The 18,413-nt window shown below is 42.9% G+C and overlaps 1 protein-coding gene across 1 annotated transcript in view; it reads left to right on the plus strand.

The window, feature by feature from the left end:
• Pcolce2 (procollagen C-endopeptidase enhancer 2) overlaps positions 1-18,413 on the plus strand; it is a 57,766-nt gene that overhangs the window by 19,712 nt on the left and 19,641 nt on the right. The window contains exon 3 of the mRNA XM_027933832.2: positions 14,254-14,509. Within this exon, the coding sequence (XP_027789633.1) occupies positions 14,254-14,509 (256 nt within the window). The remainder of the gene's footprint in view (positions 1-14,253; positions 14,510-18,413) is intronic.

The raw sequence follows: 18,413 nt of genomic DNA on the forward strand, positions 1-18,413 counted from the left end.
TTTTCATATTGTCCTCTGAAAAGCAGTGAGAAGCCCTCTATCCTTGTCAGGGTGTTGCTTTTTTTTTTTTTTTAATCTCTGTAGAAATTATGATTGATCTGAAAATTAAAGCAAGAAGCAATGTCCCTGGCTAGTGCAATCTCCAGGAGATGCTGTCATGAGCATCTGTTGTTATATGTAGGGCAGCGTCACTGCACTGTTTGGGGTACCTGGCCTCTTGTTCTTGGGCATGATATGGCTGCCTGAAACCAGATTTGCAGTGCAGCTCAGATGCTCATCTTTATCACAAGCTAAGTTTTGATGCTTTTCGATTTGTATTGGAAAAGTTTTTACAGGATTAACCCCAACATAAAAAATGTCTCAAGATTTGAATAGACATTTCACCAAAATGATAGGTGAGTGGGGAATAAGTGCATAAAGAGATGCCTAACATCATTAGTCATTAGAGAAACACAAACAAAAACCACCATTTGGTACCATTTCACACCCGCTAGAATGACTATAATCAGAAGATAGATAATAGCAAGTGTTTGTTGTTAACTATGTGGAGAAATCGAAATTCTTGTACACTGCTCGTCAGAATGTAAAATGGTGCAGCCACATTGGAAAAGTTTCTTTTAAAGTTAAACATTTACCATAAGAGCCAACAGTTACCCGTGAGGTTAAGAACTGGAGTTATGTTTGAATGCCTTTGTAGGAACAGACACCCTCCCAGGGTCCCTCCTCCACCCCGACCAGCAAGGAGGAGCCTCCCTCTCACTTCCCCACTCTTCTCCCTCTGTCATAAGAGGTTATGATTTTACTCTGGGAATCAGAGGGCTCTGGATTTGGCAACTGCCAAGTGTACCAGAAGAGGCCAGGCCAAGGTGCAGCACTAACATCTGTGTACTGGAGGGTGAGAGACCTATTCCCCTTTCTCTCTGTCTCCCCTTGAAAGCTGAAGGAAGGTCTTTACCCTGCAGACAAGGCATCAAAAGATCTTAGAGAAGATGATCCACCCCAGAGAAAGGGCCTCCATCCAGGTACCGACATTTGGGAGTCCTTTTGTCTCCATCACACTGGGGACAAACCCTGCCCCAAGATTCCATTAGCCTTCTCTCACTTCTGAATAGGAACAGGCAGTTGACAATTCCTAAACATTCAAGGAAAGCCTGTTACAGGAAAAGCAGAGCCCTGAACAGACAGAAAAATTCCAAAGAGACATCGTTACAGAGCAGAAGCAAATGTCAAACAACTGTCCTTATCCTCAGGGATATTTTAAAAAGGTCCGATGCATATAAAGTAGAACCAGGATGCTGAAGAGAGAAGCAGCAACGTAGTAAACACTCTTGGAAATTCATGACTTGACAGTAGCAATGAGAAGTCAATAGAAGGACTAGAAGGTAAACTTGGAAAGGATAGAAAGTAGAAAAAAGAAGAGGTAGAATACTGAAGAGAAAGGGTAAGAAAATTAGAGGATCTATCTAGGAAACCCCAACTAAATAATGAGAGTTCCAGAGAGAACAGAGAATATGGAAGGAGGGAATTATCAGAGCAATAATACTCAGCTCAGTGAATTAAAAAAGACAAAGCACGTCTGTTAAAATTTAGACAAGAAAATCCCGCACGCTTCTGGAGACTGGGAAATCACATAGAAGAGAGAACCGCACCAGCCTGTGGGGAGCTGGAAGGTAGGGGGAAATGCCCTTGAAGTTCTGATGAAAAATATTTTAAAAACAAAGTTCTGTACCTCCCAAAGTGGCAAAGAACTCTGAGTACAGACAAGGCATTTTTAGATAAGCAAGATCTTAACCATTTGATCTCCATACACCCTTTGTAAGAAGACTACAAGAGGATGAGCTCCAGCAAAATGAGGGAATGAAGCAGGTAAGATAAAAGACTGGGGGTGTGGCTCAGTGGCAGCGTGCTTGCCTGGCATGTGTGAGGCACTGGGTTCAATCCTCAGCACCACATAAAATAAATAAAATAAAGGTATTGTGTCCATCTACAAATAAAATTTTTTAAAAATAATTTAAAAATTAAGAAAGAGTAAAGAAAAGAAAAAGGACATTGGAGCCCTGGTGGATTTCCCAAGTCAGTGATGAAGCAAAGTTCCTGCCTGCCAGTTGTGAGAGTAGCCAGTCTTGATGGGACAGGGACAGGGACAGGGAAGGAAGAGGAAGGGCACCAGAAGGTGGTTTACAAGAAGAAAATGGAAACTGAAGGCCTGACCATTACTCAGAGGGGTTTTAGTGATATGTACATAGAAAACTCAGCAAACCAAACACAGGCATTTATTAGCCTGTTTATGATTAGCAAGTTGTACAAGAAGCCCTAAACAATTTTGCAAGACCTTGTCTTAAAATAAAAAATAAAAAGTGCTGGGGATGTGATTCAGTGGTTAAGCATCCCTGGGTTTAATCCCTGGTTCAAAATAGAAAAAAAAAATGCAAGAAATGTCACAGTTCAGCTCAATAGTGAATAATGTTTATGTGGTTATAGTAAGGGAAGTTCTAGATTTAACTAGACATTTGATGGAGAAAAGGGGGGAATAATAGGAAAGACAAAGATAAAAGTTAAAAAGGATAAATCAAGAAACAGCAGCGCAGCTTATTATTAAGAAACAAAAAAAATTATTAAGAAAGAAAAAAACGCTGAAGAGTTAAATCGGTTGTCTTTGAGGAGTGGATACTAGGGGTGGGAAGAGGGCAAGGACAGTTATTTCCTAGTAAGGCCTTGTGGTGCTATTTTAGATCATAACTATGGACATTAACTTTTTATATATAAATTGGATTTTGAAGCAGATTTAGTTCTCTCTTGTGGCAACCAGATGCTGCCGTGTAAGTCCTTCCTCTCTGTTCAAGAGAACCTCTGGGCTCCCATGTGCCTCTGTTCTGTTATATATGTGTTTATTACCTGACTGATTTCTCTCATCCCAGAAGGGACAGGCTTCTTGTTTCATTCTTAGTAAAATATCAGTATAGTTTTGTGCTCCCGATTCATTACAGATTTATCTTGATGAAATTCCAGATTACAGAAGTCTTTTCTTAAGAATGCCAATTTCAGTGTTTTTTTTTTTTTTCTTTAAGCCACTGAACAGAAATCATCTGTATCTTATTTTAAAAAAAAGTTTTTGGAAAAAAAACTAGACACGTCATTAAGAAGAAGACACAAGTGCTGCACGTGACAAAATGGCTCTCACTAGCACAGGGCTCCTCTGGCTGTTATATCTGTTGCCCTTAAGATCGCTGTCAGACAACAGGGACTAGTAGTTGAGGGTGGGGACACTTTTTCCTCTGGAAATCTCTACAAGTCATGTTTATCCTGTTCTGGATTAACTCATGTTGACAACTTTTGGAGAATTGAAAGAATGTCCTAAAGTGACTTAAGGACTTTGTTCCATTTTTTTTTGGAAGATTTGGAGAAATTGGCTAGTTTTGATTTTTATGACCTATCTGCAGTCATGAAACACAACTAAAATAAATTAGTATCCTTACTTTAAAAAAATTATAATCCTGGGCTGGGGTTGTGGCTCAGCGGCAGAGCACTCACCTAGCACATGTGAGGCCCTGGGTTCGATCCTCAGCATAACATATAAATAAATAAAATAAAGGTATTGTGCCCACCTACAACTTAAAAAAAATAAGTATAATCCTGTATACATGGATTGAGGGACTGGCATATCAGCAAGCTTTTTTTTGTTTGTTTGTTTTTGTACCAGGGATGCTTAACCACTGAGCCACATCCCCAGCCCTTTTTATTTTTTATTTTGAGACAGAGTCTCGCTAAGTTGCTTAGGTCCTCACAAAGTTGCTGAGGCTGGCTTCAAACTTTCAATCCTCCTGAGCCTCTGGGATTACAGGCGTGCATCTCTGTGCCCGGCTAGAGTTCATGTTTTGTCCCAGCTGATGTGTGTTACTAGGATGGCAGCTGGTATTTAATGAATAATTGTCAGTTGGAGACCAAATAAGCAAATGACAATAGAAAATCCCCAAACTGTTCACATATCTGAGACCACAATATACAAAATAAAGATAGGAGACTTCTCCTTCTCCGTGGTGGCCTTCCCTGCACTTTCTAGATGCCTGGCTCCCAGCCACGTCACAGACACAGATGCATCAGAGTGGGACAGTCCTGCCCATGCAAGGTTCACAGTGCACTGTGAGGCAAAGGATGCACTGCAGGCACCTGCGCGACTTGTGGATGTTGGGGACTCTGCCAAGGGAGAGAGAGAGCAATGAGGCCTCTGGAAGTGCCAGAGGGGAGATAAGGTGTCCCCAGGTCTGGGCTCTGGGAGCGGGGATTGGGGGAAGGTAGGTGTATTTGTCCCTGACTTTGAAATTGGGTTGAGAGTCAGCAGTGGGAGATTCCAGGCAAGGAATGCAGGTGTGGGGAAGGAAAGGGCCAGGTGTGTTTGAGACTGGGTAGAGGATACTCCAGACAATGGAGAGCTTCAGGGCTGAGGAGGCTGCAGTGGCAGACTGGTGGGCGCTGAACTCCGTTATTCTAAAGGAGTTGAAGCCTTTCTGTTCTCCTTCCATCCTTCATTCAGGAGTGATTCATTCATTCAGTGTTGGTGTTGGGATCAGGTGGGGCAGCTTCCAACAGTGGAGGAGAGGCCTCCTTGCCCGAAGGCTGGGTGGCCATATGTCCTCATTTGTCATGGAAAAGTCCACTATGTACTTGCCATTTGGGCATCTCGTGTGATTTTTCCATTTGTCATGGATTTTTTCATTATTTTAAAAGAAACATTACTCTCTTTTTTTTTTTTTTTTTTGGTACCGAGGATTGAACTCAACCACTGAGCCACATCCCCAGCCCTATTTTGTATTTTATTTAGAGACAGGGTCTCACTGAGTTGCTTAGCACCTCACTTTTGCTGAGGCTGGCTTTGAACTTGTGATCCTCCTGTCTCAGCCCCCTGAGCCGCTGAGATTACAGGTGTGTGCCACTGTGCCCAGCAGAAACATTACTCTTTAATAGTTGCTTTAGAATAATCCAGGATGCGTTTGGTAGAGCTTCACCTTGTACTTCTGTCTTCTGTGGTGGTCTCGTGTAGACGTGTCAGGCACAGATGCAGTGCTGAGTGCTCTTTCCAACGTGGGGTTAAATGCAAAAGATAAACAGCGAGAACTTGGGTCTCTCCCCACCCTTTCCTGACATCCTAGGCTTAGCTGCAAGGTGCAGCCAGTCTTGGGTGGCAGAGGGACTGTAATCAATGCTGCTGCTCCTGTCTGCCACTTGAGGTACCAGTGCCACGGTGGGAGTCATGGCTGGTGAAACACATGAAACCACCAGGGTATGCTTGGCTGGTTTGGTGGGAAACATGGGACAGAATAGCTTTGGTGTAGATGCAGTGCATGCTGGGAAAAGAAGGCTGTCCTGCTGGAGAACAGAGAACCTGAAAGCTCTCGCTGGAGCGTTTTTGTTTTTTTTTTTAATTGATTGCTTGTTATAAATCTACAGCTCTTTGTTTGATTCTTTGGTCATGCTTTTATTTTGCAGGAAACCTTTGCAGGAGCAAACAGCTAAAAAGAAAGCTCACGATTAACGGTTTAGGCAGTGAATTTCCAGTTCTCAAGAAAGTGCATGATGAGTGCACAACTTACTCAAAACTATCACTTATATCCATCCTGGGGTCCTAGTGACAGTGACAAGAGAGGCCCCTGTGAAAAGGAATGCCCCTTATTTAATGCTCCAGAACCTAAGCTGTAGTCCCTTACATGGTTGCCCATGTCCCCATCCTACCTGTCGGCACTTAGAGTTCCTGTTACTCTGGTTCTGCTTTGCTCCTCTATTTCTCTTGGCAAACTTGAGTTTAGTCAGCCTTGCAGCCCCATAAGGCAGGACCACAGCTATTATCTCCTCCAGGACATTTTTTCTCCTTCACCCTTAGACAGCATTTGTAGCAGAGGCGTTATGTGAATCCCATCTCTGTTGATTTCACAGCTAAGTCAAGACCCATCTCTCTTCTCAGCTTAAGAAGCACTATGGCTACTGACTGGGTGCCTCTCGGCCAGCTCACCAGGCTCAGATAGCGGAGTCATGGGTGGTCATGGTGGTGGCATAGGGATGAATGTCTTGGCAGGGACGTTGAAAGTACAGCATGTATGCTAGAGTTTTGATCTTGAATGTCTCCCAAAGGCCCACGTGCTTGGACCCCAGCCCATGTCACCATTGGAGGTGGTGGAACCTCTAGGAGGTGGGGCCTATTGTAAGGAAGTTAGGTCATTGGGAATGTGCCCTTGAAGGGGATGTTGAGACCCTACCCCCTTCCTCTATCTCTCTTTTGTGTCCTGGTTGCCTTGAGGTGTCCTGCTTTGCTCTGCCGTGTGCTGTCCACCATGATGTAATGTGTCATCACAGGTCCCAAAGCAGTAGAGCCAACCAACAATGGACTGAAACCTCTGAAAACAAGAGCCCAAATAACCTTTCCTCCTTTATTAGTGAACTGTCTCAGGTACTTTGTCACAGTGATGGGAAAACTGATAAACACCATGTATCTTGGTGATTCTGAAATTTTCTCACTTTTGTGATTGCTCCAAATTGTCCGTGTCCACTCCAAAGATAGGTGCCTTGAACTGAATTCATCTTGCCAAGTGTACTCCAAGCTGTCAACAGTCAGGCAAAGTTGTCATCTCCCTGACTGATGTGATGGTATAGCACACTGATTCATATAGAACTTGTAGCACCGAAAACAACAAAGACGACAGCTGTCTGTCTCAGAGACACTGTGTAAGAATAACGCGGGAATGTAACTGTCTGGGTAATTAACAGAGTGCAAAGCTTCTTGAACCGACAAGCCCCTAAATCTCAGGGGCCAGCACAGTGAATGCCTATTTCTTAACAGTCCTGTGTAATTTCGGGCTGTCCTTCAATCATAAACCCCTTCCCTGTGTGGAGTCTGCAGTCTCCTGGACCTTCCTGTTCCTCCACCGACTCCTCTCCTTAGAGCAAGAGAGACCTCCTGAGGATGTGCAGGGTGTTCCTTGGCTGTGCCTGGAGAGGGTACATCACTCCCTTCTACATTCCACTGGCCAGAACCCAGTCACCTGGCCTCAGCCTAACTGCAAAGGAGGCCAGGAAATGCTGGTTTCTGTGTGGCCAGGAGATGAAATGAGGTTTGGGAGCATTTCCTTGGGCTCGGCCACAGCCAGGTTACAGGAAACACAGGCAGGTGCAAGTCCTGGTCTCTGCTGCGAACTCACTGGGTGGCCATGGGCAAATCATTGTGGCTGCTCTGAGCTGTTTCTTCTTCCTAGAAGGGTGCTAATGATGCCTGTTCTGCACATTTGATTTTACATTCTTATATAAATGTATGTGCTAGCAGCAGGTGGTGTGGCCTGTACCACTTTTTTTTTTTTAAAGATTATAAGGATCCAGTCAATGAATATTTTTTGAGCATCGTAACAGCCTAGCACTGGACCAGATGTGGAAAAACTCTGCTCTCTGCAGCTTATATTCCAGTGATGAGATGAATGATAAATAATCAGAAAGAAATGTCTGCACTATGTGATGTGTATGATACGTGACTGAGTGGCTCAGAATAGGCCTCTCTGAAGAGGTAACCCTTGAGCTGAGATCTCAACAGTGAGGTGGAGTCAGACACTTGAACATGAGGGAGAAGGGTGTATCAAGCACAGGGACCAGACTGTATGAAGGGGAAAGATGAGAGATAGTCAGGGATCATATCATGCAGGGTCTTTACCTCTCTGTACCTCAAGTTTCTGGGCTGATAATAATATCACTTGTTGAAATGGATTATATGAAATATTATGTGTACAGTACTTAGAGAAATACCTGGCATCTGAGACACATCTTGCCAAGTGTGAGCATTATAATTAAGATGGGAATCTTGTTCCAAGTGTAGTGGGAGAGTCTTGGGTGGTTTTCAGCAGGGCCGTGACTGAATCTCCACGATGGCATGTGGCCTGAACTTGATGTGGATGGGGTTCCCTTCCTCCTTCTTGACATCAAGCTAGTAAAATTTTGGGGGGTGAAATTCCTAACAACCAAAGAAAATGCTTATAACATCATTTTTTTTTCATTTTTATTTTTTGGTGCTGGGGATTGAACCCAGGGGCAGTTTACCATTGAGGTACCTTCCCAGTTCTATCTATCTATCTATCTATCTATCTATCTATCTATCTATCTATCTATCTATCTATCTATGAATGACAGGGTCTTGCTAAGTTGCTGAAGCTGGCCCGAACTTGAAATCCTTCTGTCTCAGCCTTCCAAGTTGCTGGGATTACAGGTGTGCACCCCCACACCTGGCTCATAATATCACGTGTTATTTCCACTAATTACATGTTTTGTTTTCTAAACATGTACAGACTTTCTCTTAAAAAGGGTAGTATTGAATAAGGCCTTGTAAGCTTCTGAGTTATCCTCCTCTTGGAAGAGAGCCAAATATTTATACATAATTTTCACATAAATTTTTCTGGCTTACATTTGGGGCGATGTGTGCAAGGTGACCCTGAGCTTGGGTGCCTCTTGGGCTTTTTGCAAATAAACTGTGGTCTGCATTTTAGAACATCAGTTAGCAAAGGTCTGTTTGTAGAAAAGGGAAATCTTAGAAGATTAAAACAATGATTTTTAAAAAGTGAGATATGCTGCAAAAACAGATCTTTTTGCTCAAAGTAGTAACTAACACGTTGGGGAGAGGAAAAGCTACAGATACATGGAACCCTCTCATTTCTGCAGCAATGGACTCCTCCACAAAACGAAGCTAGCCTCATACTTGCATTTAGCAATTAGTGTCCTGGAAATGCAAACCATCAGCTTAAAATGCAGTTCCCGTGTTTGCTGGCAGGAACCCCAGCATGGACAGACTTGGCACCTTCGCCTATGACCGTAAGGACGTCCCAGGGGCTGCGGGTGAGCTGAGGTCATGGCTGCAGCTCTAGGCTTTGGCCTACATGAGCCAGCTGCTGATAGGAAAAAGCACAGGACAGAGGGTTGTTTTCCTACAGGCAGATAATGAATCCCTTGGTCAATACAAACTCCCTAAACAGTAGCTTCATCTAATTGCCATCAAAAAAGCGTGCTCATTGAGTTTTTGTGTTGCGTGTTAGCAGTTACAGAAGATTTGAAATATAAAGTTTCCAAAAATATAGGTGTCTTGGTTTTGTGAAGACTGACTTAGAAAAGAGAGTGGTCTCCTGGCGCTGTGCCGCAGGCAGGGCAGGAAATAAGAGGGAGCAGGGAGTTGTTGGGGAGGGACCTGTCCATGTTTTGTACAAAGAAGCTGTGTTTCACTTAGTACCTGGCGGAGTCATTTGTTTAACAAGTGTTTCTGATGTTGAATCTTCTTGGGACCATGAGCTCTGCCAGGGCTCGGGCTGTCACGTTGAGTGAGGCAGGAGGGGTCTTTGCCTCCTGGGGCTCCATCTTCATCACAGTGAGTAAGTGGGCTGAGCCTTTCCAGGCTCAGAGGCCTGGCGGATGGGCTGTCAACCGGGCAGAGCCCATCCTTGGGGGGCATCTGGGAATGTCTCCAGGAAGGCACGACCCTGGACCTGAGACCCTAAGCATGAGTGAGAGAAGGGCAGAAGTGGGCACATGTTCCTGGTCAAAGGAATAGCTTGTGAAAGTCCTGTGTCTTTTAATTTTAATTTTTATCTTTCCTCTTTTCTCTTCTTTCTCATCTCCAGAAAATTCAAAGATGCTCAGGTTGTAGAACACTGTCGACAGCTATTTTCATTAATTTTTAAAACATTGAAAAACACAACTGTATATTTTGCATCTATACATATCCATGTGTATCGAATGTTTTGAATGGCAGGGAAGGACACCCAGTAAGTTGGGGACAGTGGTTGCTCTGAGAAAGGAGGAAGGAATGAGGTCTGGGATGAGGACAAAGGACAAGTCATTTTTATCCTAAATGTTTTATTTATTTTTATTAAAGGAGACTAAAAATGAGTTGACAAAAATTTAACAGAAGTCAATTCTGGATGATTGGTATTTGGGTACTTGTGAACATTATTTAATGTATCTTCCTGTATTTTAAAAAATATCCTTATCAAAGAAAAAGAAATCAAGAATATAGATTAACTTTGTCAAGTGGAAGGTTTGTCTTTAAGAACAAGCTTTCCAGAGTCCTTTCAAATGGCAATCAGGAACTCTCATCAAAGTTTGCCAACAGGACTTGAGATGCAGTTTGATGCTTCTATAAAAATGAACCTTCACTGCCCATATGGAAAATGAAGAGCAGACATTGTATTATGTTGAAAAGGTTCACAGCAGCATGTCTTTCCATTTATAATATAATTTCTCTTTGGCCTTCAATCCACGATGACGTCTCTGGTTACTGTAGACCCATAGTGGTGCAGATCACCTCGGCTGTTACAGAGGAACAATTGTCAGGATTGTTGGGATCAACAGGTGTACAAAATTGCAGTGAGGTAACCCATTCTCTATTGCTGAACATATCTGTGCCTCATTTCTAGAGAAACCTCAACTCTTCATTGAAATGAGAGCAGATAAAGAACTTTGGGAATGAGTAATTCATCCTGTTGGAAGAAAGGCCTGTGGTCCTTTTCAGCACCCAACTATAAGACAGAATGAGCAGTGTTCCCTGATGTTATGATTTAGATATGAGGTGTGCCCCAAAAGTTCATGAGTGGGTCAATGCAAGAACATTAAAAAGTGAAAGGATTATAAGAGCTATCACCTAATCGGTGGGTTAATCCACTAATATGGATTAATTGGATGCTAACTGTAGATAGGTAGTGTGTTGCTGGAGGAGGTGGGTCACTGAGGGTGTGCCTTTGGGGTTTGGTGAGTGAAGCTCTCTCCCTCTCTTCCGGGCTGTCATGTCCTCTGCCATGTCCTTCTGCCATGATGTTCTGCCCCACCTGAGCCCAGGGCAACTAACCCAACTGACCATGGACTGAGTCTCTGAAACTGTGAGCCTCAAATAAACTTTTCCTCCTGTGCATTGTTGGTCACAGCGAAGCAAAAGCTGACTAAAACACCTGAGCATCATCTAAAAATGGAGAACTTACCAGTGGAACAGACCCTGCGGCCCTGTGCCTGCCCTGTAATCTTCTAAAGGCCCAGGGACAGTCCTCCACATTCTTGCCAACGTCAGCTCCTGGTTTACAGTCACTGCCTTCCACACTCTTCCTTTTGTTATTGGTTGTGATTTCAGTATCTGTGGGTGATCCTCTTGGGTCCCCCTCCCTCCGTCTCTCCTCAGCCTCCCACTTACACTGCCATTTTATCCTCACCTCCCAACAGTCTAGGTTCTTTTCTGTGCCTAACAGATTCCGCAGTCCACCTTGATGATGGTCACTCCTTGGCTACATCCTCTAGCTTCCTGCTCTTCCCTTCTTTCCCTCTCCCCCCTCCATAGTTTAAATCCAACTCTCCACCTGCCCTGCACCTCCATCCAGGTGGCTGAATGTGGGAGGGGGACTAACAACACCTGTCCCCTCCTGGTAATGGGTCTCAGTTTCATCAGTACCTTGACTTCAGAGGGTGCTAGCTGCTCAGCTGCTGCCTTTCCTCCCCCTCTCCCTCCCCTCTCCCCTCCCCCCTCCCCTTCCTCCTCCTCCCTCTCCTTCTTCCTCCCCTTCCCCCTCCTCCTCCTCTTCCTTTTTTTTTTTTTTTATGTACCAGGGATTGAACTCAGGGGCACTTAACCACTGAGCCACATCCCAGCTTGTTTTTATTTTATTTTTGCTGCCTTTCTTTCCCATGCCTTCTCCTCTGGTCCCAAACTCCCGCAGGCTCTCTGCCATCTGCACTTGCTGCTGATGACCTTGTTTTCCTTTTCACCAAGAAAACAAAAGCAGTCAGGAAAAAAAAAAAAAAAAAAAAAGAAATAAAAAACAAAAACCATATGCTCTCACCCCCTCACCCACCACCCTGCCTGCCTGCTTCCCCGTCCAGGCCTGGGGGCCCAGCGGACCTTGCTTCTGCCCCTGCCACTCCTCCCGTCCTTAGCCTGCTCCAGGAGTCTCCCAGCGTCCTCCCCTCTGGCTTCTGAGTTCCTCTCGTCCCACTGCAGGTCCCAGTAAGCCTGTCCCCACCTCTCCTTCCCCCTTCCCTCCTGTCTCTGTGTTCTTCGAGACAGCAAAACCCTTTGAAAGGTTGTCCATCTTCATCATCGCAGATCCCCCCACCCCGTCCTTCTCTCAGTCCTTCTCTTATCAGGCTTCATCCCTTCCATGCCACCTAAGCAGCGTGTGAGAATCAGCAGCCACCTCTGGTTGCTAACCCCCGGGGCACTGAGCCCTCTGGTCTTCCTGGGTGTTCACCTTCCTCCCCACTCAGCCCAGCCTCAGGCCACCCTTTCTGCCTCCCGAGCTGGGCAGGCATCTCTGCAGCGCAGGCAGCACCCCCTGGGACTCAGTCTCTGATGTGGCTCTGCCTCATCTCACAGAGCTGAGGACTCCGCAGTGTCCCCAGGCTCTACTTGTTCCTTGCCCTCTTCCCTTTCCTATCTCCATTCACTGGGGGGATTTCTCCACGCTCCCTAGCTGCGCGAGCTGTCCTCCGTACATCGTACATCGACACCACTACTTGTTATTCAAGTGACGAGTAAACAGATTAGTTTGGAAATTTTTTCATGGCCAGGATTTTTTTTTTTTCAGTGATGCCTAGGGAACTTTCTGATATTTAAGCTTTTAGATGTGGCATCAACTTCTGATAGATTTCTGATCACGGGGTAGAGGTTACATGCAAAACAACAGCAACAGCAAACTAGGGACCTGCCGCAGGGAGCTCTGTGTACAAATCAGGTGCTTTTCTGCTGTCAGTTTCTAGGTGGTAGCTTTGGAGCTTCTGATATTTGCATTATTAAGATAAGCTTCTAGCTATTAAAATACATCATGGCAAAGCATTTTATTACTCAGAGACAGTTTGCACCATGGTGTGTGTGTGTGTTCGTGTGTATGTGTATGTGTAAGTGTGTATGAAAGAAAGAGAGAAAGCAAATAGCACTGGAAACACTTCCTCTTATTTAGAAAAAACAAATTCCTGGCACTGAACTCAGGGACATAAGGAAGCTGTGCTAATGTTAACAGTATCTCTTTACCCTTAAGTCTCAGTTACTTTAGATGAATATAAACCAATCAGTTCGGGGTGTCTGTGTGTGTGTGTGTGTGTGTGTGCTGCTGCTCTTTGTCATGTCATAAGCAAGTTTCTACAGAACCAAAATCTTACACTATTCAGTGGAGACGTCATCTAGTTGAAAGGGTCAAACAAATGTGATCAAGACTTTATAACTAAGCAATGGGAAGGAAGACATTACAAAATGGTGTGACCTGGGAAGGGATGGGACTTCCATAACCTGAGAATCCTACCAAATGCTTCTGTGGCTATTTATTTTGGTATTTATTTATTTATAGCTTTTTTTTCTTAGAGAGAGAGAGAGAATTTTTAATATTTATTTTTTAGTTTTCGGTGGACACAACATCTTTGTTTGTATGTGGTGCTGAGGATCGAACCCAGCGCCCCACGAATGCCAGGTGAGCGCGCTACCGCTTGAGCCACATCCCCAGCCCCTATTTATAGCCTTTTTGTAGTCTTCTTTTTCTACTTAGAGAACGAAGAAGGATGTATCACAAGAATTACGTGGGGGTCATTATAGTGAAGAAAAGCTGATGAGAAAGTGAAAGGTTATCTTTTTAGTCACTAGTGCGTTGTATTTTAAGTCTGCCTCATGTGTAAAATTTTCAGCTGGAAAATAAATAAAATTTCATAAAACTCACTTGAAGAAGGGATGATTCTGTTATTACTCAGTTAATTCAATCAGTACAAATGTTGGTCCAGATTTTGAGATTATCCCTTTGTCAATTTGTAAGAAGTGATAATTCAGATGCTTCTTTGCCAAGCAGACTGTCTGGGTGCCATGGTATTCTAGAATATTTCAGTACGTGCTGGGGTCCATCGGAAGGGATATCCTTTGTAAGCAATGACTTAACAATAAGACTGATCCAGTAGTTTGCAGCTTTGTGGAAACAAATTGTTAAAAGTATAAGATTGTTCACCCTGCTAAATATTGGAACTGCCGAAAAATAAAGTACTCGTGTTTTATTAAGAATGCTGTATGCTAGAAAATTTTCCCTGGCTTACTTCAGATTTGAGAGAAGAAAAAGCATCCTCTTGGGGACTCCAGTGGGCATGCAGGGCAGGTACCCTGCCATTGTGCAGCATCGCAGCCTGCAATTATGCTGCTATCTGTCCACTCTGAGCTTGGGTATTTGCCAAGGCCTCAGACTCTTTGTTCATGACAGTTTTCCATTTGGCCCTTCTTCTCCGCAGGTTCCAGAGGGAAAAGTCGTCGTCCTTAATTTCCGATTCATAGACCTCGAGAGTGACAACCTGTGCCGCTATGACTTCGTGGACGTGTACAATGGCCATGCCAATGGCCAGCGCATCGGGCGCTTCTGCGGCACCTTCCGGCCTGGAGCCCTGGTATCCAGCGGCAACAAGATGATGGTGCAGATGATCTCCGATGCCAACACCGCTGGCAATGGCTTCATGGCCATGTTCTCTGCTGCTGAACCAAATGAAAGAGGTACGGTTTCTACCCCATGGCCATGAGTTCAGTAAGGGCAGCTCACCGTGACCACATGCTGAGTGGGTCAGGCACCATTCTTGGCACTTCATAAATGTTTATTCTTTACCTAAAGCTCAAGAGCAGCTTAAACAGATAGCTAGGGAATGCCACTAAACCATCAAGATGGCATTTTAAAAAATTCTTCTTAAAAGTCTGTATATACATTCTTATAAAAATTCCAGTATAGAAATTCATGGAGTAAAACATGAAGCTGACCTCTCTGTTCACATACAGAGGCACAAACACACTCCTTGACCCCCACGTAGCCCCTTCTAGAAGGAGCCCTGCCAGTGGTTTCCATCTCTTTCCATGTGTTTATGTTTGTGTCCTTTTACAACAACCTTTTAAGAATTTAGGGAGATCATCTATTCGCATTATTTTACTTAATTCTGTGTTTTGGGATATTTTCATGTCAGTACGTGTGGAACTTCCAAGGGTAAAATCCTGAAGGATACCTGTGGCAGGTAAGCTTTAATAAATTTTCAGCCTTTCACCTGAGGGCACTGCCGGGTCGGCTCTAAGTTTGGGCTGCCATGTGACAGTACGGACTTGAGTGTCAGAGGGTCAGATCAAGGGCTGACAGCAGTCAGAACTTTGGGGAGGAGATCCTAAGAGGGCGCTGCAGGAGGTACGAAATATATTATAAAATCCACCCAAATAATTGACAGCTCAGCTCTCCCATGTAGGAGAGAACGCGGTTGGCCTTGCACGGAAGTGGAAGACAAGAGCTGAACAGAGATCACTGCTGCCTTCTGCTGTTAGGAAGACAGACCTTGAGCTTGTCTCCAGCCAAGTTAAATACTTGCTGCAGCAAAAACTGCTTTTCATAGAAACAGCACAGAATCTTGATTGTAATATATCATTGATAATGTCCACCACCTAATCATGTAATGAATAGGAAAAGTGAGTGCAGATTCAGGGAAAAAAAGATCAGTCAATAAAAGGACCCAAGATGACTCAGATGTTGCCAGTAGCAAATAAGCACTTGAAAGAGCTATTATAAATGTGTTTCAGAACTTAAAGGGAAACATATGTAGAATAAATAAACAGAAACAGAAATTGTAAAAAAAAAAAAAAAGAAGAAATTGATAATTCTAGAGCTAGAAGATACAGAATCTGACACTCTATTTTACCTGATGGGCCAACAAGTACATTGGAAATGGCAGAAAAAGAGTCAGTGAGCTTAAATGGAGATATCTAAACTGAGGCACCAGGAGAAAAAAGATGGAAGAAAAAGCCTCAAAGACCATATCAAGGGTCCAAAATATCTGTTATTTTTGTCCTAGGAGAAGTGATAATACTGTAGGAAAAAGCTGAAGAAATAATGATTTCTTTGTAACTAAATTTAGCAAAGAACAACAATTTATAGAGCCAAGAAGGTCAACAAAGCCTAAATGGGATCAATGAAAATGAAGCCACATCTAGTCACATCATAATTAAATTGCAGAAATCTAAATATAAAATCTCAATCATAGAAAGCCAAAAGATATACAAAAACAACCGTGCGAATGGTGGCTCTCTTTCTTCTGAGGCCCAGCCTTGCTAAATTGCCCCAGGATGGCCTTGAACTTGTAGACCTCCTGCTTTAGCCTCCTAAATCTCTGGGATTACAGGTGTGTGCTGCTGCACCTAGGCTTTCTCCTAATCAGAAACAAAGGAGTCCAGGAAGCAGTGTCACCACATTCCTGAAGGGCTGGAATAAAACTGTCAACCCAGATTCAATGGCTTGTCTTCAACAATGAAACTGAAACAGAAGCATTGGAGATAAACACTATAAATATCTGAAAGACATTTCATACTCATGTCATGAGAAATAGTGAAGAGAGTTCTCCAGGTTGGAGATATGACCCCACAGCATAACCTGAAGGTAATGGAAAGCATGAAGGTTCTTGGAAATGATTCATATAAAAGGCTGTGCATTCTTTTCTTTTCATTTCTTCATGTGTATGTGTTCAAAACAAAAAAAAAATTTAATACTGTATTATGGAATATATAACATATAATGTTATATGTTTGCAACTAAAGGATGGAGAGAAAAACAGAGCTATGCTTATATACTCACACACACAGTACATGAAGAAGTACAGTATTATTCCAAGTAGATTGTTGTAAGTTAAATATGCATGTCATAATCTCTAGGATGCCCATTAAAGATGCAAGAGTTATAGCTAAAAGCCAAAAGATTAAAATAGAATACTAAAGTTATTATAATTTAAATAAATCTGAAGGAAGAACAGTTGGAATGAAAGAGGGTGAGACAAATAGGAAGTGGCATGCTTAATCCAAGCACACTGATCAGGACATTAAATATAAAGGATTAAATACTCTAGTTAGAAGACAGCCAATTGTTAAAATGGATTCAAAAGCAAGACCCAACTATATGTTGTCTATGAAAAAGACTTAAAATACAAAACCCAAATAGATTGAAAATAAAGGGATGAAAAAATATTATGCATGCTTCATTAAAATTAAAATTAGGCTGGTTGCAGTGGCACATGCCTGTAATCCCAGTGGCTTGGGAGGCGAGTGAGGCAGGAGGATCACTAGTTCAAACCCAGCCTCGAAATTTATCAAGGCACTAAGCAACTCAGTGAGACCCTGTCTGTAATAAAATACAAAATAGAGCTAGAGATGGTCAAGGGCCCCCCCAATTAAACATAATCTTACAGAAAGACAGTTACAAATGTGAATAGACATTCTACAGAATAATACAAAGAACTCATACAACTCAATAATAAAAAGGATAAAGATCTCAAATATAAAAGTGGGTAAAACACTTGGACATACATTTCACAAAGGGAAATAGAAATGGCCCATAAGTACCTGAAAAATTACTTTATATCATTAGTCATCAGGAAAATGCAAATTAAAGAGATACTATCACCTACCTGTCCTGTGGGTGAAACAATCAGAGTGTTTCACCTGAAGAGGTGTAAAGTGATATAGACCCCTGGGGGAAGGTTTGGTCGTTTTTTATTAAGCTAAACATCTATATTTATTCCTGGCCCAGCAGCTGCATTGCTAGGTATTTATGCAAGACAAATGAAAATACATGTCCACAAAAATAATCTTAGTGGCCTCATTTATAGTAGCCTAACTGGAAGTAACCCAAATGAGCATCAACAGAAAAATGGGTGAACAAATTGTCGTGTTTCTATTACAATGGAGTACACTCAAGAATGTAAAGGAACCACTAATGTAGCAGCGGGCAGTGAATTATGATAAGCAGGAGAAGGCCGGCTGGAAGAGCACGCCCTACCTGACTCCATGTAAATGGGGCTCCGATAAAATTAAGGTAAAAATTTTCAGTAAAGTGTTGTGAGGGATTGACAGGTTGGGAGGGGATTCCAAACTTTTGTGAGAAATGAATTCTATATTATCGTAGGAGTGTGGCTTACAAAAATACATCTATTTTCCAAACACGTATAACTAAGAGTCCTACATTTTAAAGTATGTGAATTCACCTCCCCAGACGTGTGAAGTGACAGTAATAAAGCCGAGGAAGCAGGTGGTGGGGATTGGGTACCAATATAGATGTAACAGTGGAACAATGACAATTGTTGAATTTAGGTGACAGATATGTGGGAGGTCATTACATTAAATATTCATTTTGTATATGCTTAAAATTTTCCAGTAATTAAAAGCCTTAGGAATCATTCCAAACTGAATTTTATAATATATTTTCTTAAATTTAGATATTTGTTTTAAGAATGCGTATCTGTGTTGTGTCAGGTTGGAGACAGAGCTCGCTGGTAGAGCATGTGCCAAAACATGTGCAAGGCCCTAGGTTTAATCCTCAATCCCACCAAGAAAAAAAAAAAGAATGATTATCTGTGTCAAAAAAAATTTTATTAAAGTATGT

This window comes from Marmota flaviventris, chromosome 8 (genome assembly GCF_047511675.1).
Source record: "Marmota flaviventris isolate mMarFla1 chromosome 8, mMarFla1.hap1, whole genome shotgun sequence".
Taxonomy (NCBI): Eukaryota; Metazoa; Chordata; class Mammalia; order Rodentia; family Sciuridae; genus Marmota; species Marmota flaviventris.